At 36.8% G+C, this 24,066-nt stretch overlaps 3 protein-coding genes across 4 annotated transcripts; all 3 read left to right on the forward strand.

Annotated features, from left to right (window-relative positions):
• The first annotated feature begins 9,186 nt into the window (after positions 1-9,186).
• On the forward strand, positions 9,187-15,067 carry LOC143447234 (autocrine proliferation repressor protein A-like). Its single transcript, XM_076947231.1, has 10 exons — positions 9,187-9,343; positions 10,096-10,267; positions 11,462-11,651; positions 12,473-12,728; positions 12,853-12,942; positions 13,117-13,246; positions 13,745-13,950; positions 14,100-14,227; positions 14,489-14,654; positions 14,822-15,067. Exons 1-10 carry the CDS (start codon positions 9,326-9,328, stop codon positions 14,939-14,941), a joined length of 1,476 nt encoding a protein of 491 aa, XP_076803346.1. The 5' UTR covers positions 9,187-9,325; the 3' UTR covers positions 14,942-15,067.
• Positions 15,068-15,739: 672 nt separating this feature from the next.
• On the forward strand, positions 15,740-17,136 carry LOC143444906 (general transcription factor II-I repeat domain-containing protein 2-like). Its single transcript, XM_076943699.1, has 2 exons — positions 15,740-15,822; positions 16,179-17,136. Exons 1-2 carry the CDS (start codon positions 15,740-15,742, stop codon positions 17,134-17,136), a joined length of 1,041 nt encoding a protein of 346 aa, XP_076799814.1.
• A 3,048-nt stretch (positions 17,137-20,184) lies between these two features.
• On the forward strand, positions 20,185-23,029 carry LOC143447284 (uncharacterized). Of its 2 annotated transcripts, none has more exons than XM_076947310.1 (3): positions 20,185-20,697; positions 20,893-21,977; positions 22,304-23,029. In XM_076947310.1, the coding sequence occupies exons 2-3, from the start codon at positions 21,828-21,830 to the stop codon at positions 22,637-22,639; spliced, it is 486 nt and encodes a 161-aa protein (XP_076803425.1). In that variant the 5' UTR covers positions 20,185-20,697; positions 20,893-21,827; the 3' UTR covers positions 22,640-23,029. The 2 variants fall into 2 exon arrangements, with proteins under 2 accessions (XP_076803425.1, XP_076803424.1); XM_076947309.1 differs by having other exon boundaries at positions 20,185-20,374; positions 20,547-21,977.
• The last annotated feature ends 1,037 nt before the right edge of the window (positions 23,030-24,066 follow it).

Genomic DNA, 24,066 nt, shown 5'->3' on the forward strand with positions numbered 1-24,066 from the left:
GTCTTAATTTTGCGGTTCCTGTTGCTATTAACTGCTGTTGTGTGGCTGTCAAAGCAAATTCGGAAAGAACAAAGCTGGTTTATTGTAAAAATAATACAACAACGATAAATTCAGTTAATGCTCTTGATTAGAAATAGAAAGTAGAAATTATTTCTATTGCCACCCTGACTGGTGCTGCAGTTATTTGCAATAATTTATGTATCAAACATTTATGTAAAATTCGTTCATGTACGTTTTCCGTATTTACAGCTTTTGTCATAGAGTCTAAACGTTACTTAGCAGGAAGAAATCCACTGAACTGCGGAGTTCTGTTTTAAGTCAGCTCGGTAGGCTGTAGCAGAGTGGATAGAGCGGTAATTGCAGTTCACAATAACGTGACCAGTGTTCGACATCCAATGGCGTTGCCGTTGTAATGGGTCGTGTTAAATTCCAGTAGGCTACAGGCATAAGCAAATTGGAATTTTCTGAACAAGCTTATAAAAACATTGGAAACATTAAGCTCCTCTATGAGCTATTGCTTTGTCGTGGCAGCGGAGCTTTACTGCCTCAAAGAACTTTCGAGCTATTCTGGAGGAAACTTAGTTTCCAAGGAGATACCCATACCAGGTCAGGTCGACCGTAATAGATCAGACTAAAAGTTGTCCGAAATATAAAACTATGAATATGCACAAGAATGTCAGCTTTACCGCAGCGTTCGTCGCGCGCGTTTACAAGGAACGCTTTCGAGATTTAGGCAGAGTTAGTCGCTGAAAAAAGCGACATTCTCCTCCACAAACCACCCAGAAACGGACACCCACCAATGCGTTCGCTATGTGTTTGGGGAGGCAACTCGAGACAGCGCAGATTAGGTTTATTTGTACTCTTAGAGATTCTACGGGTATTCGTTCACGGATCTATCAAAGGTGAAGGGAACTAATTGAAGAAGCCCAACAGTATCACTTTAGACATTGTGGGGATTTCTTCAACAAAGCGCCATGCCTCTAGAAATGTTCACTTGGCTGACGGGTGGAAACTCTTCTTCATGGCGTCAATCCAACAGTTTCTGCCCAGGTGGGTGTTGGGATACTTACAAGGCCCCTGCTGACAGATTGTGTGAATGAATGAATTTCTTTAGGGGGTAGAGTATGCATGTTGAAGCAAAGTTAAAGGGACAAAGCCTGTTATGCATACAGGCTTATGAGTTATGACTAGGGCCCGCAAAAGTCAATAAAGTCAAAAATGTTTAAGGACCTCGTCTGACCACGAATCAAAGAATAAAGTTGTTTTCAGCACCTAGGGGATTGTTTCTAAGAAGTTTATAGGTCAAAATAAAGTCAAAATTTACAATAAAGTCAAAATTTTCAATAAAGTCAAAATTTGTCAAAATATGGCTTTTTACAAAGTTTTTGTGTTTCTTGAGAGTAATTCTTGTAAAAATCCTCGTGGAAGCATTGTAAATCATGAACTGCGACACAATTAAACCATATTAACCCATAAAAGCAGGAAATAAGTCACGATGCCCACTTGGATCAGCAGTAACTTTTATCGCAAATTGTCCATTGTTTATTGATTGTTACGTATTTAAATAATTCTTATAAAACACTTCCTCTTCATAAACGTGGTATTTTCGAAGATCAACAGTTTGGATTTTAGGAATAGCCTACTGACATTCTGTAATACAAAAATGCCTAAGCAAGCTAAATCGTCTTCAGCAAAAGTTAGACAGATTTGTCGAGATTTTTCTGATGAATTTAATGCAACTCCCGGGGGTGATTTAAGGTGCAATTTTTGCGAGGTTATAATGAAGTGCGATAAAAAGTATTTTGTTGAAAGCCACAGGAAAAGTAAACGCCATCAAGCTGGATTGGAGCAACAACAAGCATTCCCTGTTTAATTTGCTGTTTATTAGAATTTATCATGCGGAGAAAATCGAGGCAAAGTGTCCTTTTCACAAGGACAAAATAACACAAGCTACCTAAATCTATCGCCAAAAAACACGACGCACTTTTAATAATCCATAAAACACCTTGACTTTTCGACAAAATATTACGTTTGGGTCTGAAATCGACAAAATATTATGTTTGGGTAACTGGAGGAAGAATTGTGGCCTCTACAACTAAGCAATTTCGTTAGGTCAAAATAAAGTCAAAATTTGATAAAAATAAAGTCAAAAAAAATTTTTTTTAGGTCAAAATAAAAATGGCCCTATTTATGACCCAAATTCAACATCGCAATATCTCCATTTTGTTTATGAAATGGAGGCTGCCCTGCAGAGGGTGGTACCCAATGAATTCACACTAACTTCTGTTGGGAGATTTTAATGCACATGTTGGAACTGATGACCATACTAGGAAGGGTGTGATTGGAAAGCTTGGTGATGTAGACCCAGACTAGAATGGAAGATGTCACTTATAGCTATGTTGCAACAACGGTCTTAGAATTATGAACACTTTTTTCCAAACCAGAGATGTACACAAGTGTACCTTGTACATAGGGATAGTGCACAACAAAAATCAGTTTATAAAGCTTGGCCCAACAGAGTTGCAAATTTGCTTTATGTTTTTAACCGAACCCGAAAAGTTATTCTCTGAACGAATTAGCGCTGAAAGTTAAATTTAGTGAATGAACTAAACTCATCTTTTGATGTCATCCTTTGACATCCTTTTCTAAGTTGCGCTTTGCTCTCTGCGGGAAGTTTTTAGCATCCTGCGCGTATAGGCTACGTATTTGTCATTCGTGTAAAGAAAGTAAAATTACGACGCAAATGTGGCAAAGTGTGAGTGTATTTCTTTCAAACTGAAGTCCCGGCTCGTTTTACAACTCTGTGGCTCCATGACAGGTCTTTGTCTGCTTTGCGGGACTGTTTCACTGAGACGAGAAAAGTTGCAGTACAAGCAGTGAAACAGTCCAAAGAGCAAATCTGGCAGGAATTTGGACAAAAGTTGGAGTCAGAATATGGAACGGCTAATAAAGTATTTTGGAAAATCCTCTTCAGACTGCGGAGCAAAAGATGATCTGTTGCAAAATCTGTAAAACACCAACGCAGGGTGGCCTCTTAACCGAAGAGGTAGATAGAAAGAATGCTTTGAAGATCTATGAACATTATCGCAGAACTGACACACAAACAATTCTTTCAGGGAAGAAAGTAATCTCACTGAGGTCGAAGTCCCCAAGCTGTGAGATCTCTGAATGCTGAGGAGCAATCCTTTGGCTCACCCGCCTGTGTCAAGTGGCATGGAGTTCAAGTAGACACCATGACGTTTGCAAATGGGTGTTATCAACCCAAGAATGAGTGTTCTACTTATCGAGGCATTTCTCTGCTTAGTCTACCTGGTAAGATATATGCCAAACGTCTTCAAAAGCGATGCCGTACAATAGTTGAGTCACGGCTTTAAGAGTAAACACAAGCACAGTATGACTTTTGTCTCAGTTGGAGCGCAACGGTTCAAATTTTCGCTTTTAAGCAGCAAACTTTCGCAAAATCTTGGGAATACGCAATAGATGTCTACTACGCCTGCTTCATTGACTTCAAAAAAGCGAATGCTAAAGTTCTCTGAAAAAAGCTTTGGAGAGTGTAGGATTGATACTAGCAGCCATTAAATCACTCTACAATTGCCCTAAAATGTGTATCCGTTTGACCAATGTTAAGTCTAATCCTTTCACCGTGGTCGTTGAGCTCAGCCAGGAGTGTGTGCTGTCCGACCTCTCTTTTTTTCACAGTTTACATGAACTGAGTTAACAGGCACAGCCTTTGTGAAAAGTGTGTCATGACTGAAAGTCATAGGATCATCAATAATCAGCTGCTGTTTGCAAATGACCTGGCTTCTTCCGAACCTGATCTTCAACTTGCACTCGATGGTTGTGCGACCGGTTGCAATGACTGTGGGATGAAAATAAACAAAAAGGAAACCGAGGTAATCTGCTTGAAGCGGTTATAGCTCAAGATTGGCAATAACGCGCCCCACTCTTATTCGGATATCAGCGTTATCCCCTTGTTGTAGTAGCCTAAATTGTTATGAAGTTCAACAAGGTATGAGTGATGTTTGTTTCTGTTTTACGGTCCTGGTGAAAACTTCCGAATTCGGGCAATCAAATAAAAATGCGTGTGTTTACCATCACTTGTACAAAACAAGCCCGGAACCGGCTGTCGAGCCATGAAAAATCATCCCCAAGCTGCAACAATATTCGTCTGTCCAACTGTCCGTGGACAGAGGTTCTGATATTATACCATAAAACAGCGATAGCGTAGATAATAAAACCGCTGCTGTAAGCTGCTTTTATGTCATCCAAGCAAAATGGAACTCGATTAGCCGGTCAATATAACGACAAATGATGTTGCCCTACTGTGGACGAAATATATTGCTGTTCTTAACATCCTACAGGCTAACTTTGCTTTCAATTTCATTTTTCTATAACATACGTAGTACTATACAAACTAAAAGAATATACCGAATACAGTAAAAAAGGAAAGAGCGGAAAATCCCAAAAGCTTAAAAACGTGCTCGGTGTTTTGGTTGAAGTACATACAAGGTGGTGCAATAAATCTGGTGATTTACAGCACGGCTAGCTTTTATCACGTCCTGTAATTACGAATTGAGTGTTTGGATGCTGGGGCAGTTTCAGCAACTTGTATTTGCCTGTAGTACTACCAGTAGTAGCCTGTAGTACTTGTATTTGCCTGTACAATCATACAGTTACTGGAAAAAAGTTCCATAAATACCAGCCATGGTAAGACGATCAAGAAAAAAATTATTTGTTTCCTTTATTTTATTATATTTATATTTTTATATTTATTTTATTTTTCGCCTTAAATGTGGGGGACGAAAACTTACGCTGATGCAAGTGGTCGCAAACCTAGCAGAAACGATGATAACATCACAAATAACACAGGCAAATGTGAAAAGGCATCGCGGGCAAAAACGTGCATTACGACAACAGAAAACGAAAGAACAAAATTTTAGCGTCATGACAGTCACCAAACCCAAATACATAACTTAAACATATTAAATTAAAACAAAGCTAAAATGATAGTTTGTCAGTACGAATCAGTATTCCATCCGACCCGTGAGTCTGGATGGAAGAAGAAAAATCCTACGAAAATGAACTCCATCCAAAGGACCACAGTCACGCTCAGGCAACCTGCGGACAGGACAAGAACAATACAACTAAAACGTGTTGTAAAATGAATGAAAAGGTCAATATGATCAAGATGAGTTGTGAACAATCAGACAATTAGCCTACAGTCTTGTTGGGCAATGCTCATCACTTGTGTTACGATAAAAGTATGTTAAAAGCCAAGTTTGATATCACCTTAACAGCGAGTCGTGGCACCACAAAAATTAAAAGGGTTTAATAAAAACAATAGGAACGGTACAAGGTGTCTGTTCTCTCATCTCTTGCAACCGGTGATGAAGGATTTGGTTCTCTCATAGCAGTGCCATTCCGAGGTGTTTCGATCCGCTGGTCCTTCACTAGAGCAAAAAAAAAACATTAAACACTGTTGATAAAGACGAAGATTATGCTAGTCCATAGTGGGGTCAAGAAGGGCATGCGCAGTTTTCTGGTACTTTTTCAGACGATTGAAATGAACCGACTGGATCCGACACTGGCAATCTTTTACAACATACACTGGTGGATGATTTTGTATTACTTCATAAGGTCCTTTATAAGGAAGATGGAACTTCTTACAGATTTGTGGAGGGACTACGGGATTCTCCAAGAGGACTAAGTCTCCAACTTCAAATTCCGAATGCTGTTTCTTATTGTAGTGGGTTGCCATAGCAGAGCGGTGTTCTAGCCAATGTTTCTCGGACCACACATTCTGCTAACCTAATGCGTTCCTGGAGGTCGTGAAGATGGAGAGTCTGCTCTAGGTAGATCCAATGGTAAGCGAAGCGGCCTTCTGTGCAAGGGATAGTGTGGCGACAGCCCGGTGCTTTCATGAACGGGTGTATTGTAAGAAGCCACTACTGCAGACAAAGCTTGGTCTCAGCACTTATGCACTTCCTGGACATAAAATCGCAGCATAGATAAGTTAGTTCGATTATTCCGTTCGACTCCTCCATTGCCAGATGAATGATAGGACGTGGTACATGTTTTCTCGCATCTCATAAGTTTGAGCAAGTCTTTGAAAAAACGGCTTTTAAAATTCGGCTCCTGGTCGCTATATAATACATCAGGAACGCAATGCACCGTGAACCAACGATGGTAGATGTCACAGAAACTTCACTTGCTTTTTGAGTCCTCAATGGCCATGCTCGAACATATTAAGAAAAACACGTCGCCGGCTACTAAGTTGTACTGAAAACTGGAGGCCGTGAGAGGTAAAGAGCCTACGATATCAATGTTGATACGTTGAAAACGCTGGAACTCCGTTGATGGCATAAAATCTGGGCGCGATTTGGTGGTTGACTTATTTCGCAGGCAAAGGTCACAAGAACGGCAATGGTTTGTAACAGTTTGTCACCACCCGGACCAAAAGAACCTTTCTGCTACTAAATTTGAAGTAGCCCATAACTAGCTGTATCATTGTGCGATCATAGCTTGTGAACCGGGTTGTGCGAAACATCCCTGTGGTAGTTGCTATTTGCATGTTTTTCTGCATTTAATTGTTCAGTAGCCATCACTTCATGTAGTTCATGTATAGCAGGGTTGTAACCAAGTCATTTTTCTCCGAATCAAGTTTAGTTTAATCGGTTTAAAGTGTGACTCCAGTCAAGTCAAGTCAAGTCGGTGCCTTTAAGGTAAAAATTATTTTAGAGTCACTAGTTGATACTTTTTTAGAGAGTTGTAAAGTTTTTAAAAAATATCCATTTTGGTTACCTAAAGTTATCGTTTTTCTGTCGTCACAATCGTCATAACGTGACCCGAGTCATTTTGGACTTTGACTTGAGTCAAGTCGAGTCATCAAAAAACGTGATTCGAGCCATTACAACACTGATGTATAGTGCATGGTAGCGCAAGTCATCATATAAGTTGCAAGCTACTTAGTTAAAAATCACTTTCAAGGATTTGTATAATTGTATCCGGTGCATTAGCATTTAGTACTTTGGTAAATATTTCATTGTATTCATGTCCACTGGCCACCGCGCTTGTGACGAAAGGTTTTTTAAAAATGACGATGCTTTCTCTTAGTGGTGACGATACCTTTTATCTCGAGAGCTTGCCTGTGCTATTGTGTCGGTTTAAGCTGGACCTCTCTGAATACCGCTAAAGGACTAAAAGAACTAAGAGGACTAAGACAACTAAGCAAGGCGTATACCATAAACATCTTAAGTTACCTTAATTATCTTAGTCCTCTTAATTCTCTTTCCTCTTAGTTCTCTTAGCTTTCTTAGTCTTCTTAATTCTTTTAGTTCTTTTAATTTTCTTAGTTCACTTGCTGTATTTAGACATTTCTATTTAACCACGATGTATACACTTTCACAAACTTTAATGGTAGCAGGTTCTCGCGCTTGATTTCCTTTATTCTTTGTTGGACTTGACGAGGGCATGTATTTGAAAATCGGTGCTTGTATTTCTTTTAAAATTAATTAAACACCTCGATAAGAAGAGGTCTGTTATGTAGACCTACTCAGCTTGAGCTTCAAGGCACTATTTCGTTGACTTGAATTGAATTGGTTTTGAAATTTCTGAAAAAAACAACAGGTAGGCCGTAAATTTCCAGTACAAATTTAAATAAATTGAAATTTATCATACACGGTAATAAGAAAGCTGAAAAAAATAGAATAGAGATTGGTCGGGTCCGTGCCTATAGGCTTAAATACGCTATCTCTCCACTTTTTGACGCGGGAACCGCCATCCCTCCCTTTTTAGGTTGTTTGTGACTTGCTCCGTTGTTCGTGATTATTATGGGTTTGTATAGACATAAAGATTGACCAAAACCTATATTAGTTTAACAAAAATAAAATTCTTATCGTAACCCAAAAACCAACCCATGAGGATGGTTACTGGCAGGGCTGCCATACCGTTCGTATTTCTAAGATTTGTTCTTATTTTGAAGGTCTGTGTCTTAGAAAGTATTTTTGTCCTTATTTCTAAGAAATGTCCTTATATTCACTTGCGTCCTTAATTTTTTCTTATTTTTAAGGCAGAGGTTCCTATTTTAGGCATTTCGACACCATCAGTATACCATTTTGTACCAAAGAGATTCCAAAATTATTTTTGAGTCCTGAGTCCTGACCGATGGCAGCCCTCTGTATAGCCTATAATTTCTGAATCCGTTATGGCTGGCAGTTAGCTGCTTCTAGTCGTTAGTTACAGAGAGTGAAATAAAGTAGCTGATCAAGAGAAAGCATCTGGTACAGTGGGTACAACCGTTTACACGCCATCACGGTGGTACACCCCTGGAAAACTCTGCCACAACCACAGGTGTGGAATACACCCGACTGACAAGCACTAATATAAGTTACACGCAAAAAAATCAATTTTAGCGGTGTGCATCACCTTATGTTTGTGAAGGTGCAATGGAATGTGAAGAGAAGGTGTTTCGCAATCCAGCCAATTATGATCTTGACTTTGTTCATAGTTTTATAACAATGCTGTCTGAAGCTTTCTTGTCATATCATCGTTCTTAATATGCAGTATTGCAGTGGTTATCATGGTAATATGATATAGCAGATGAGGAGTCGCAAAGTAAAAAAGCAATGAACAAAAAGAGGTAAAAACACCTATGGTCCCAAAAATTGAATCCGTTATATGGGGCTATGTCCCAAGTATGGACCCTTCCGTAAATATGTTAGTTTTAGCAAGTCCCTTTTGAGTCATGGACGTGTGCAGTCGGCCAACATTTGGTTCCCCCCTCCCTGTAGCATAACACAAAAATGTTTTGAGCTGGAATTTCAGGAAACAGCGAAACAACGTTTGCAAGAACCACATTTGCCTCAATGCAACTGAGGCCTATAAGAGTGCATGCCGATTTTTATGGTAAAGTTGGTGTACGCAAACATATTTTTACGAGGGCCGTTAACTGAGCAAGCAAAACGTTTGGTGAGCAAGATTTAACTACAGTAAACATATCACAAAGTTGGAGGCACTTATATAGGTCGCATGCCTGAATCGCGATATCTTGCACATGTACGCATGGGTTATGCAAGTCATTAGAAATAATGCAAAAATATAAAGGAAATTAAAGGATTTGTTAATAATTTCTTAATGATTTACTGAGCACTTGCTGAAATTAGCAAACAATATCATCATGTGATCGATGGAAAAAAGCTGGTTAATAAGCGAACGTAACGTAAGGTAATCTTTGCAAAGTTGAGGATCTGCAACTTTGGCTGACAGTGTCAAGATTGATTTTATTCAGACGCCTAATTGAATAGTTTTGAAGACCTTTCGAACAACAATGCATTATTATGCTAAGGTTAGTATGGGTTTGTTGTGCAATAAGAGGTTTATACCAGTGCATCCGGAACCATCATAAATACCAAAATGTAGCTAATGTATGTAATGAAGCTATATTTATGCTAAACACCAAAATCTTACTATTGTTATTCTAACAACTAAATACAAAAATGTTAGTATCGGTATCTTCGTGCAATAGGTGTGTCGAAGATAATGCCAGGTGTGTTGCAGTGTGATTGTGTAACATGAACATAATGTTTTTAATAAAGAAAAATTTAACTTCCATGCAGAAGAGGGCGATTGACAAATCAAACTTCCACACACCTTACAGTAAAAATTCATATCATTATTAAGTCAACCAGATTTCTGGCACAAACTGCATTTTATTTGTTGGTTAAGCTTTTCCATTCTCATGCGGAATATAAGCCCGTTGATAGCGCGAGCAAGGTTCGTACAAAATGGTAATTACTTGAATTAGTAATGAACAATTAGCGTTGAGTTTCCATTTCGAATACTGAGCCAACAATAAATGCGCTCATTTCGACAAGCAGAATCATTTCATAAAAATATTAATAGGCCTTACGTGTTTTTTGCATTTTTTATGTTTCTCTGTAGATTTTAGCTGAGGTGTACCCCCGAAATTTTGTAAGCTTACAGGTGCGCGTCGGGCGTTTTTGTAAAAACATTTGCAGAGCACTGATTTATATATTAATTTCTGTAAAAGTATTGATCAAATTATGTATAAAGCTTAAATAGATTGATTTGTTCTAGTTATCTTTGGTACTGGTTTGCGGAGTATATTTTGTTCACTGCAATCCACTGGACGACTACGTCTTCAAAGATGACGGTTATTTTACCTACACCCTTTTGAGGGACAAAACCTACAAAGCAAATTTTCACACTACTTACTTCCTGAATATGACCTCGCAGAAATGGTTGACAGGTTAATTCTTATATTTTTGGTAAACCAATTTGGAGAAATAGTAGGCTATACTCAGTGGTGGGATTCAGCCGGTTTGCACGAACCGGTTCTTGAAATTTTACTGATCTCCGCAAACCGATTGTTAACAAGTGTATGTAAAGGGCTATGTTTCACTACGAGCACTGTAGGCCTATTCCCGCGACTAATAATATGCTATTAATAGTCCTAATAATTATAATAACGTTACAATTTACAAGCACGCGTGCTTACAACGCATTATGCAGTGTCAATACAGTAGAACTCGCATATACAGTAACATTGTATAAACGGATCCCTTCATCATTGTAAAGAAATCGATTGCTTACAGTACAATTGCTTTTGTCACAGAAGAAAGCGTGCGATATTCTTCACATTCTGTTCGATCTTTCACTAGTGATATACAGGTATTGCGTGTACTGTACGAATGATACATATGGACCTAGTTAGCGAGCCTGCGTGGTGTGCCAAGGGTCAATTTCGTATATAACAGATAATCGCGTATAACAGATGAATATCGCTGGTCCCGATCGACTTGTCCGTTATATGCGAGTTCTACTGTATTATCTATCAGGAAATTTTTAAAGTGAAAGATCATGAATGTCAATGAAAGTTTTGGGTAAAGTGTTTTTGTTACTATTTTTCTTTGTCAGAATGGCAATAGATTATCTTCATGTTGCACATTCACTAACCATAATCATAGTATTCTGCTCACTGTTAGCAATATAATGATGCATTCACCATTTTTAGACATTTTTTAAACTTCAGAAAATAATTATAAGGGATAATTTCACTTGCTAGACTCTCGTTTGTGGCAGCCCAAACATCAATCTTTGGTCTATATATATCGGCCGCGGGTCAATATGGCATGCTGCTAGTAGGAGAACCGGATGTTAAAATATTTGAATCCCACCACTGGCTATACTTAAACAGAACAAGTGATGTTTGACTGTATCATTGCACCTGATATTTTATTCGAATATTTAAATTTAAGAATATTCGAAGCTCTGTCACAGTTACATATTAAATATTTTTGGAAAGTTGATATTATATAAAAGTCACAAGTGTAAAAACTTTTTCATTTAGACTTACTTAAGTTGAAAAACAGGAACGCGCTATCTTTTGATTTCATACTTGCTTCAAAAGCAAATGGAACTGCATCTATTAATGTGTGTGCAGAAAACGATACCGACCGTTCGATATGGTGGCACTGGTTGGTGGTTAATATTCCGGATGAATTTGACCCGTCAATGGCAAACAGTGGATATCTATTGATTGATGGCGGAGATAATGATAATACCGAACAAATTCCTGACGTCACCGATACTTTCGTCGCCATGACTGGTCTGATGGCAGATGCAACAATGAGGTTTCATTCTTCAATGTTTTAAGTTTTAAACAAAATCATTTATTCTCTTATAGACTTGGTTTCGTATATCCGTGAGCACGTAATAAGCAATGCTGAGTTGCAAGTCAATGATTTTGATTTAATTAATAGCTTTCCAAATAGCATTGCTATACAGCGTTAATTGCGGTTATATTATTACGTTGGTTGATTATATTATGCAAGTTCATTATTTACTCTTTTTTAATTAACTTGGTGGATAAAACTAGTTACTTGCTATTTGCTGGTCATTTACTCATAGTTTTAGACTATAGAGTATAGACATGTAGACTATTGCTGTCCGTTTGGTTATCTTCTAATTACCCCAGTTTAGTTTAATTAAATTTCCAAATTTTTACAATAATTTTAATTATTAGTTTCATTTTCAGTTTCTACCCTTTTCAATTTGATCTTGTGACCTTTTAATCGGTATTAGGGTAATTTTTTAATATAGACTGTATTGCCTAATATTTTTTCGGATAAAAATAATTGTTTTAATCATTAAATTAAAATTGAAAATAACTACCAAGATCGGAAGATATTTACTATATCATTACCAATAACAAAATATGAATCTTATGAAATTAAATTAATGCTATAGTTAACGTAAGCTATATTTATAGACTAAGAAGAAATAGTCAAATGTGGCCTATTATGCGATCATTTTAAGCATAAGAAACAAAATACAATATACGAAAACCAAGTGAGAGATAATAATGACAGATTTTTATAATTTTAATTTATTTACAAATGATAAAAATCCCAGTATACTGTATTTATATATGTTTTTGATTTTATTTGTGCAGTGTTACAGCTGATCTGAAACAAATTCCCAATCAACATCTAATATTCAAAAAAGACGCAACAAAGCAGCGTCGTTCAGAAGACGCAATTATAGCTTATACCTGGAGACACTTTTTGGACAATCCTTCGCAACCTGAGTGGTTGTTACGTTTGCCAATGACCAAAGCAGCAGTAAAGGCTATGGATGCCATTACTGACTTCGTAAATAAAACTGTTGGAAAAAATATCGAAAACTTTTGTGTTGGTGGAGCGTCTAAGGTATACGATCAAAAAGAAAATAAATTAAAGTAGGCCTATATCGATAAAACGTATGTCAATATTTGAATTTTGTTGCTTTCGTTGATTTTTTCTTTAATGATGCAAACACGTTTTCCTAACGCAGCGTGGTTGGACTACGTGGACTACAGGCGCTGTAGACAAGAGAGTTAAATGCATCACGCCAATAGTAATGGACGAGCTCAACATGGTCAAGGTATGAAATTGCTAAATCACTTTGACAGTTTGCGTGATCAATCGCACATTTTGCAATGCACACATTTTATTATCTTTATATTATATATGTAGGCTACGTAGGCAAATCATATACCTGTTTAACTCATGCAAAAGTATCATAGCTCATGATATTATTTTTGGTTGTTGTACGTAGAATTTGCATCATCACTACAGAGCATATGGTGGATGGAGTTTTGCTTTTAATGACTACTACAAAGAAAATTTAACACGCGACATAGATAATCCCAATATGGTTCCTATGGCTGCTATCATTGATCCATTATGTGAGATTTAAACCAACTTAAAAACGAACTGAATGCTAAAGATTGATTTTAAGACCTGAAAGCAATTCCTATACGCATTCTGTATCTTTATAACGTATGGGGTGGTATAGGCTCCAATACAATATATAAAAATCATCATAACATGGCATATACGAGTAAGCTTATAGCCTTACTGCGAAGTGTTTCAAGAACGAAATCAGTTTCTTAAAGTAATACAGCTTGTGTTAATAATACATTGTACACCCTTGTTTTCACAAACACTTGTACGTTGTGCATTTAGTAAGGCTAAACTATTGTAAAGTTCTACATATGTAAGTTTTCATAATGTAATATAAATATTCCTGCACTTGATGTGTATAGTTATTGGCTTATTGCAATGAATTGGTTGAGTGCAGCTTCTTAAACCAAAAGAAAATAGTGGACTATAGTTTAAGTGTGTTGAGATAAATTTAGCATGAAGATAAACATTTTAAAGACAGTTTTTATGTTGTTTTCTAGCTTATGCCGATCGCTTAACTATGCCAAAGATGGTTTTCAGTACCGGTGGGGATGAATTCTTTCTTCCGGACGATTCACACTATTATTTCAGTGCAATGAAAGGACCAATGTACGTCAACATGTTACCAAATGCAGAGCATTCATGCGCTGGTCATGAGATGCAGTTGATGTTTAATATCCAAGCCTTTTATATGAGTGTTATGAAGGTATATCTTGATTTGATCACAATAATGTATACAATTGTTTTGTATACAGTAATATATGGTAATGGTTGGAATAGCGTAATATGGTAGTTTATGCTAAAATAAACACAGGCCTTTCTATGTGTGAAGAACTATATCAACCGCATTTGCAGGGATTAAAACTTCCAAAAATATCGTGGATTCTTTACAACACGGCTACTGGCGGTGGTATTGACGTCACTTCAGACACAACTCCAACTCTTGTTCGGGCATGGTCAGCAGTTTCGGTATCAAACACTAGGTATAAGCTTATTAGCTTAATTAATATAATAAGAAGCAGGATATTTGACAATACTCCAGGGTTACATTGTATTTTTATTTTCGCGAAAAAAGCTTTTGCAAGCATCAGCTTGCTTTATCAAGTGTATACCAAGACGTGGCCCAAACGTTATTTCTTATTTAAGCTATATGAATTAATTAGTTGGTCAACTTCCGAAACTGGTGTTCTTTTGTGTATACAAAGCATATAGTATCGGTTAACCTAAGATGCTTTTCTCAATAGACGCGACTTTCGCTTGCTTAAGGCAAACATTTCTAACCCGTTGGGAGATCCAATTGTCCAAGCTAACATATGGCATCATTACGACGTCGAAAGTATGGGGAATATGAAATACAGAGCGACCTTTAACACACCATTGAACGGTCACTGGAGAGCTTTTTTTATTCAGGTATAACTATGTAATAAATCTACTTCTTAGTGTCAGCGCTTTTTTTCTTTCTAACCGAGTTATTTAGGCTATGCCGTTTGACATAGCACGTATTACTACACAGTATAGCTATCAATGGGTATTTAGGAAAAAATAACACCTAGGATATTTTCATACAAACATTGCAGATGACATTTCCTGGTCCTAACGGAACAATGCTGGAAATGACAACGGAGACAAAGATTATTCCGGACAAGTTTCCTTTTCAAGAGTGCCACATGGATGGTTGCAAAGGAGATCTTGTGTGATTACTTTTTGAGATCGGAAAAAAAGGCTTTGTAAAAAAATAGGCCTTACTCTCAATTTTGGCATTTAACTAATTTTACATACAAAAAGTGCATCAAATATTATAATAAAATCTAAATTCGCTGTGATTTTTTAGCAATCGATCACATAGGCCAGAGGTTCCCAACCGCGGCTCCAAGCTAGCCTTCCTGCGGCTCTCATTGACCCCTGAAAATCCCACAAAAAATATAAAAAATGTATTTATAATAATTAGGGCGATTATTTCTTGACTTGTCAAAAAAAGTCAAAACTTATAGCGTTAGGTCAAAATTGTTTACAAACTTCATTGTCATTGGGTTGTAGAGGTTGCACTGTCAGTGAACTTTTCATTTTACACATTGTAGCTTACTTTATTCTGTTTTGAATGGCCCATTGTCTACTTATAGTGAATCATAAACGATTAATGGAATTAATTAGGTTGATATGGTGTGACGCTCAACACACCACGAAACGTGTAAAATTTCTAGTAGGTCCTATAAAACAGACTGAGAAAAGCAGTTATTGCCGCTATAAAACTATGATAGGATAATCAGCCATTTGCATAAGTTTTAGTATATTCAGCCAAAATTATGTCAGATTAGCCTTTAAAAAAAGCACGTACTCTTCAGCAGGAGAATCGGGTCTTTCAAAGCGCTTGGGAAGAAAAGTGTATTTTCAAATTGAGGTAGACAACAAAGCACATTGCCTTCTATGTCCTGCGGTGATAAGTAGTGTAAATTCTTTTAACATTGAGAGGCACTACAAAACTCATTCTTCAAAATATGATTGCTACCAAGGAGAATCAAGGAAAAGAAAGTTGGAATCTCTTAAGTCGGCATGGAATAAGCAAACAAATATGTTCAAGGTTAGTAATGAATCTGGATGTATTACCAAAACATCATACAAGTTGAGCTATCTACTTGCTCGCAATATGAAACCATATTCGGATGGTGAAATTATGAAGCAGGCGATAGTTACGTTTGCAACAGATTGCTGTTCAAGTGCCATACAACAAAAGGCAAAAAAAGTTGCAGCTGAGTAATACTACAGTAACTCGGCGCATTGAATGTATATCAAACGACCAACACGATCAGCTTCTTGAGAAATCAAAAAATTTTGTATACTACTCTTTTGCACTTGACAGCTCAAAAGACTTCACTGACACAGAGCAATTAGCCGTGTTTATTAGGGGAGTTATGCCGGATTTTACGATTTATGAAGAATATCTCACTTTGCGTTCTCTCATGGCACAACTAAAGGAACAGATATTTTTCGTGAATTTCATGCTACTCTTGAAGAAGCACATTTGGACTCAACAAAGTTGTTTGGAGTGGCAACGGATGGTTGCCCTTCCATGATTGGAGCAAATCGAGGACTTCAAGGGCTCATCAATAAATGGCGAGAGGAAGATCATCTTGCTCCTGTGACATGGCATCATTGCATTTTACATCAAGAAAGTCTTGTTGCTAAGTCACTCAACATGTCTAATGTGATGGATGTGGTAACAACAACCGTAAACTGGATTAGAGTCAATGCACTTAACCATCGGAAGTTCAAAAAGTTTCTAGCAGATACTGAGTATGGTGATCTAATCATGTTCACAGCTGTGCGATGGCTAAGCCGCGCTACATGTGTCAAAAGATTCTATGACCTTCTTCCTGAGATTAAAACGTTTGCTGAAGGAAAGATAGATATCCCTCAGCTTGGCGATGAAGTTTGGATTGCTGATTTGGCGTTTTTTGTTGATATCACTACACACCTTTCTACTCTAAATCGAACTCTACAAGGCAATAGCAAGTTTTGTCACAATTTGTACAGCACAGCAATTGCTTTTGTTAACAAGCTTTGTCTTTGGAAAACGCAGCTTGCAGGTGGTGTTACAATACATTTTCCAACGTTATCTGACCATCGAACCAATGGATCATTTGAAGCATACAGCAGACTTATCAGTAACTTGATTGATGAGTTCAACCGCCGCATTAACGGAATGAGTTTATTTTTGCCAATGATGAACATGTTTGCAAATCCTATTGCAGTTAAAGTGGCCACAGCTCCTGATAGTTTTCAATTGGAGTTGCTGGACATGCAGTCAGATATCGAGCTCAAGCAATTATTTCGAAGTGAAGACCTAGCCTTGAATTTTGGAGTCGAGTTCCAGAGGGAAAGTATCCCAACTTGAAAACCAATGCCCAGAAATACGCCTCTGTATTCGGATCAACTTACGTATGTGAAGCACTTTTCAGCAAAATGATCAGAATCAAAAATAAATACCGCAGTCGGTTGACCGATGACCACCTGAAGCAGCTACTGTATACTGCATCCTCTGCAATTGCGCCTCGCTTTGACAAACTTGTTAAAGCCCAAAGCCAATGCCAAGTTGGACATTAAATTGTATTGTGTTATTTTTCTTGTTTGTGTTGCTATTCGTTGGTAGGCTACATGCTTTAAAATTTTCGTTATAATTACTTTAGTGTTTTCATGCGGCTCCATACGTACTCTGAAGTTTGAAATTCGGCCCCAACACCAAAAAAGGTTGGGAACCACTGACATAGGTTATACATCGATATTATCATCATAATAATATATTGCCGGTTCAATAACGTAACAATGTCAGGTGCACATGCTCAGAGCCTCAGACAGTATAGTTGTCGGCTCGGTAGCCGAGTCGTTCGATCGCTGGCCTCGCAATAATGTTGTTGGTGTTCCGTTTTCGATGCATAGGCATAGCTAGGGTTTTTGCGCCCGGGGATAAAAGCAGTTTTTGCGCCCCAGTTTTAAAAAATGGTCACAAATCAACGGTACGTCTATCCTTTACAGTAATGTCATCATTATCTCTTTCAAATAAATAAAAAGATCAATGAAGGATTCAGATAGGCTACATGATTTTCTTTTCCAGGTTTTAAAATATCAGTTCCTCAATTATACTTTCCGAGAAACTGAAATTTTTTTCAGTCTTCTTCCAATGTAAAAGAGCTTTTTGTATACTCATTTATACACATTTTTAAAGCTTGTTATAAAATACAAGCCCTAACCTCTGACATAATTTTGAAATAAATAAAACCATTGGTTAGTCTACTCTAGTGTCTAGACTAGATCACCAGAAGTTACAAAATGATTATTTACCATTCTTTTTCACATGTTAGTTATGCAATCATAAACTTAAGCTATGCTTGGTTTGTATATCTGTATTAGATTGGCTTTGAAAGTTGCCTGCTGCTAGTGTTCTTGCTGCTAGTGTTCTTGCTGGCAGGCTGATAAAATAGTGAAGAGTTAAGCCTTATAAAATGGCACTGATGTCAGATTAGTTCGATGATGCCATACAATTTATAGTTTTGATTAAATAATAATTAACCTTCATGTAAGTTTTCAGTTTCAGCAATTTAAACCTAATTTTCTAAACTAGGCTAGTAGGCTACCGGTATACTATATTCTGATACTGATATTCCAAAAGCACAATGGAATTTAGGCCTAGCCTACTTGAATTACAAGCAATCCTACTTTTCTATTCGCCTTTACTTATCGCACGTCATGCACGTAGTAGTTTATCTATATAAGCTACTTAAGTAGAAATAAACATTTTAGTCAAAATTATGCCGCAAAACCGAATTTCAGAAAAACTGATCGGGTTCCATCCTATCAAGCAGCCTCCAGACAGCCACTTTGCAAACAGAGGGAAAATAAATTTTGTGCCGCCAGTTCCAGTTACCAGCATCAGAAAAGCTATTTTGTAGATTTTTTTGCAATTTTTACAATCTACTGAGTAATTCTAAAATATCAAAATATTTCGTCGCATCGCTTAACTTTTTGCATAGAAAATCCATGCATCTGTGAACATTTTTCGTCTACAGTTGTCACGTGATCATGCTCATTGTACAGCTTGTGGTTTTCTATTAACTTCTGTCAGGGAGGTTCAAAACAGACATAAGCAATCACACAAACAAAATGAAATATGTGTGACACTAGAAACTTGCATAACGACTAACTCGGTAACCGGGGCTTGACAGATGCAGAATCATCGCCGGATTTAAGTTATCCAAAGATTTCCTTAGTCCGGGGGCATAAAAACTTTCATACTGGTCACAGTTTCATTCACACCCTAGCAAAGAAAACCCAACAGTGAAAATGGATTTTCAAAATCACTTGATCCAAAATCCAATTGGACATCAGATATGTTGATCTCTTCCTTGTACTTGCATCACTGTCGATGTATCCATCTTCAAATAAGCTGATTTAACCATCAGGCTGGGCATGAGTGACATATTTGACCATAATCTACTCACTCTCATAACCGACCTGTGTAAAAGGTCTTTATCGTGTACTTCCTTGTACTTGCATCACTGTCGATGTATACATCTTCAAATAAGCTGATTAAACCATCAGGCTGGGCATGAGTGACATATTTGACCGTCCATAATCTACTCACTCTCATAACCGACCTGTGTAAAAGGTCTTTATCGTGTACTCTCCATAGGTCATAGGTCCAACGGGACTCCGGTTCTTTGGATGGAGTTCTTTCTAGTGGGTTTTTTCTTCTATCATCCAGACACACAGTTTGGTTTCATCTTGACGGTGACACAACGCTTATGTCCTGCCAAACTATCAGTTTAACCAACGATATAAAGAATTTCTTTATATCGTTGGTTTAACTTTTGTTTTATATCATTGTGATTAAAGTATGTTTTTTGTAATTTAGATTCAGTGGGTGGGCGTGCTGACGCTGGTAACTTTGTTACGTTCTCGTATTTTTCCGTAAAGCACGTTTTTGCCCTCGAAGCCTTTCCACATTTATCTGTAGAGTTTGTGGAAATTATTATCGTAACTGCTAATATAATTGCGACCACCTGCGTCAGCACAATTTTTCGTCCCCGCCATTGATGGCGAAGAATAAAGTGAATGAATGAATGAATGAATCATACGCTGTCCCCAAATGCCACAGTCGTGTGCATTAGCAGTGGACATATGACTTTCAGGTTTTCACATTGTGATTTGAAACGAATAAATTACCACTGTCATAACTTTCAAGTTTTTGCGACACACCAGTCAAATTACTCTTTAAATTTTATCTTTCTTTGTTAGATATTCTTATAGAAAAGTCGTCTTTGATTTAACTATGGTTTATTTTAGCGCTTGTCTTTTGCGTTAAGATTTCTATAGTTCCTAAATCAACAAGAGGCACCACAACTTGAAAACATTTTTGTCGGTTGAGCCGCGAAACTTAAATTTTTTTTGTAAGAAAACATTTCACTCAGCATTCAGAAGTTAAGTAAGAAGGAGATATAGTCAGCCATACTATTAGCTTGTATGATTTCGAACAGTCTCTCTTAAGGTCTGTGTAAAATACACTAGCCTATTGCTCTTCTTTTGGCATTCGACTTCGGAGTTTTGACTGAGTATAATCACTGCGGAGTATTGGATTAGTGAGTATACGGTATATAAGCTACAAACCTACACTTACCATTTTAAAATTTTGATGCAGCTGTACGAGCTACTAGTATTGTAGCACCGTAGCAACAGCTTGCACCTAACTTAATGAGTGATAAATAAAAGCTTTTATGGTTAGCAGTGAAGGTGTGCATGTCATTGTTACAGGTAGAAGAAAGGCTACTGTCATTATGAATTTTGAAATATCATGATAACATCATAAGATTGCGGTATCCTACGTGATGCGTCTGTTAATACTAAAATTTTGGTTTAAATGCGGAAAATGGCAGCACAGAAAATGGCGGCACTGAAAATAGCGGTAGGTTATCAGTGTTTTTTATCAAAAATTCAAATACTAATATACAACAAACAGTCAGTTTTGGAAATCAATAATGTTCAAAAGAAGGAAACAGCAAGTCTCCTTTACTTTTGCGCTCTCATGTCAGGATCGAATATTGAGTAATTATTACGTCATATTTTATTTTGTGTTGCCTCACAGCTCTTTCCTATTCAGGTCGTCAAGTCAGAGTACAAAAGTACAAGAAACTCGAAACAACTTGATGGTATGATATGAAACAATGAGCTTCAGTAAATCAAAGAGTATAAAAGTCTTTAGTACTCTTTGATCGAACCAAGCATGAAGCATGACACATACATATATATATGTTGGCAGGGCAACTAATTTCGTTAAAAATTATTTTGAGGATGCTATGAATATAAAAAAGTAAAAAACAATGAGTTAGATATTTTTAATTTCTGAAAAGAAACACCGATTATTGTCATTTTTCAGTAATGTCGTTTTCAAGTTGTACCATCATTTTCTATCATCTCCTCTCGTATATCATAATTGAGTATAATGAATTTTATTACGTTAAAAGTTTATCTCATTACTCCTTCCCATTTAGGCCTTTATGCAAATGCAGTCATGTGGGTGAGTAAGAGAGAGAGAGTTTATTTTCACACAAAGCAAACTAAAAAATATCACAACATAATTGATTGGTGTTGGGCAGCGAAAAGACCTCACGGTCATCTAGGTTTATTTGCCCCAGATTATATTGAAGAAAAAACACCACTGCACCTACAGCAGAATAAAATAAAAATTTAACCCAATCAAAAATCAACAACAATATGATGCAAAAGAAATCAACATCCATGCATCTATCACCTTATTCACAATTTTCCGAACAGCACTTCCCTTGCACAAGTCTACTTTTCAATTTGATTGAGTAAATGCAAATGCAGTCAGGCAAAAATATACCAGTCTCCAATAGGCCAACACTCACAGGCTAAGTAGGCCTATAGCCTGCGATATTTTATGCAATATTAGGATTAGTTTAATGTAAGAACAAAAATACCTGTCTACTTTAATATGTCATTAAAACTCATTTAGTTTTTCCTTATTTGAAAGAGTTGTTTTTAGTGCGGTTACATTAAGGCAAAATTGATGTGATGCCAAGAAATTTCAGTCAGAAAAATCCTCTAGTACTCATGGACAGCAAAGTGAATGGCCCAGTTCATGCATATGGTTCTCCAGTTTTGAAAAGCATGAATCCTTGCACAGCAAAAACGAATCCACATTTCAAGGCAAATGTTAAATGGGTATGAACAATGTTTAGCAATAATTGTAAGGAAAGCTAAAACCCATCATAGGTTAAAGGTAGTATTGTTATTGTACGGTGTTATATTTTGTCGAAAGATTGCTATATCTTAAGCGTTTGAAGCTACAGTATTTCTATAAGTTTTTTGTTAACCTAACTCAAATGTTATAACACAGTAAACTTAACCTTAACAACATGCTGCATGATCTACTTATAATGAAAAAGTCAATTTGTGTACCTTATCATCTTTAACCTTACATGTTTTATCAACATATAGAATTTATATTATTTTCCTTTTCAATTAAAGATTTCTATTATGTCATTAAGGTTTCTCCACAATTCATTGATGTTGATTCATCAAGTTTAAAGCGAAGACAGAAATCAAGCAGAATCAATGTTAAAGTTGCCAATGATTCAAAGCAGGATGACAACAAAGAAATGAAACCCAAACCAAAAGCTTCAACTAAATGTCACGTTTATCCCAAGCTAGAGTTTGTCAAGAAGACTGACACAAAATATTCAAGCATGAACAGTGAGGATAACAAGGAAAATATTAGACCTGAATCAGAGTTCCCTTATTCAGAAACTCCTTCCAGTCGTTCCAAAATTGTTACTGATCCAATGAAAAAACACCGGTTGAAAAGAAGTGTTAACAGATTATGATATGTTTTAATGTCAGAAGTTACACAATAGTATTTTCTACTTGTAGTACTTTTGCTGGTATCATACAAATTTACAGAAAATGAAGGTGGTTGGTTTAGTATTTTATATCTATCAGCACATTCTAATGTAGCAATATCTGCAAGAAATACAGTTTTTGGGGTTCTACCGATACAGTAACATGAGTTGTGATTGGTAGAACCTTTATGGGTGTTTTGCCTTTTTGTTTGTTGCAAGCAGTTACGTGCAGTATCGTATGAAATCTATTTATGTCCGAGTTAATTTTTTCTTTTTTGAATCATTTCTTTTGTGTTTTTGTTGACTAAACATTTAAGTGTGTTTTAATTTGCTCACAACTCAATACAACAAAATTTATTTTGTTATTTTATCAGATACATAATTCTCTACTATGCAAGGTACCACTGATTAGAGATTTATTTAGGATGAGCAAATATAAGGGATAACATTTTAATTTATATCGGGTGGCATAATTTTACATATTTTTTGTAGGAAGAATTAAAAGGAGATAAAATTATTTTTTAATGGTAATATTATTTTAATAACTTCATGTGAAAAAGCATTCATTTAGAAAATTAAGGAAGCCTTTAATCGATTTCACTAGTGATGCACGTTGTTTTTAATATTTAACGTTCGTCCGAACATGTTGCATGTAAACTATGGCAAGCCATACAAGACCAATATGAGAACCGTTATGTATTGCGTAGGGATGTGCTGCGAGGAAGATTATTCGGGTTCGTGCGAACCCGAATATCATGAAGGTTGACACGAACGAATCCCGAATCTATTCGTATTAGAACCAAACAATAAAATTTCCTCCAAAAGTTGTCAAGTCTTGCTTCTAAAATGACGTAATCGATAAACAAATCGCTTTCTTTCGAAAAATAGTGTTTAAAAAACGATTGAAAAAGCAAAATCGTTAGGAAAACGACCTTCATTGTAAGTACTGCTGACTCTACTTCAGCTTTTTCGGGAAACTAGATCATCATTTTTAACAAAAGTCAGTAAATTTATAAGTAATATTGTATTCGGGTTCGCCATGGTTGGTATTCGTGTTCGCCCGAATCTTACATGAAGGCGTTATTCGGCGAATCTATTCGGGTTTGGGTTCGTATCGGGCTATCCCTAGTATTGCGGAGGGCAAGTGGGACAAAAACGTTTAATCACGGGCGATCATGCGTAGTAGTGGCTTAGGAAGATTGGCCAAAGTGAACGCAAACATTTAGTATAGAGATAAAAAAGTTCGGTGTGCAAATGCAATTTTATACAATTAACCACGGCATTATGCTTGCAAAATTACATCACCGCAATCATAGGAGGTTTATCAATGATAACATATACTTGAAGGCATTTAACACTAGAAGGACGGCAATTTTCGTATACCTAGAAGGACGGAGTGCGTCAATTGACGC

The sequence above is a fragment of the Clavelina lepadiformis genome, chromosome 2 (assembly GCF_947623445.1).
Source record: "Clavelina lepadiformis chromosome 2, kaClaLepa1.1, whole genome shotgun sequence".
Lineage (NCBI taxonomy): Eukaryota > Metazoa > Chordata > Ascidiacea > Aplousobranchia > Clavelinidae > Clavelina > Clavelina lepadiformis.

What these genes read in the sequence shown, in the direction of transcription:
- LOC143447284 (XM_076947310.1), top strand. Translation starts at nt 21,828, where the DNA reads ATGCCAAGAAATTTCAGTCAGAAAAATCCTCTAGTACTCATGGACAGC. An exon ending in TCAAGGCAAATGTTAAATGG is followed by an intron (nt 21,978 to 22,303) that starts GTATGAACAATG and finishes TATGTCATTAAG; the next exon opens with GTTTCTCCACAATTCATTGA.
- LOC143447234 (XM_076947231.1), top strand. An exon ending in TGCTATCATTGATCCATTAT is followed by an intron (nt 13,247 to 13,744) that starts GTGAGATTTAAA and finishes GTTGTTTTCTAG; the next exon opens with CTTATGCCGATCGCTTAACT. An exon ending in GTTTCGGTATCAAACACTAG is followed by an intron (nt 14,228 to 14,488) that starts GTATAAGCTTAT and finishes TTTTCTCAATAG; the next exon opens with ACGCGACTTTCGCTTGCTTA.
- LOC143444906 (XM_076943699.1), top strand. Translation starts at nt 15,740, where the DNA reads ATGATTGCTACCAAGGAGAATCAAGGAAAAGAAAGTTGGAATCTCTTA. An exon ending in AGCAAACAAATATGTTCAAG is followed by an intron (nt 15,823 to 16,178) that starts GTTAGTAATGAA and finishes CGATTTATGAAG; the next exon opens with AATATCTCACTTTGCGTTCT.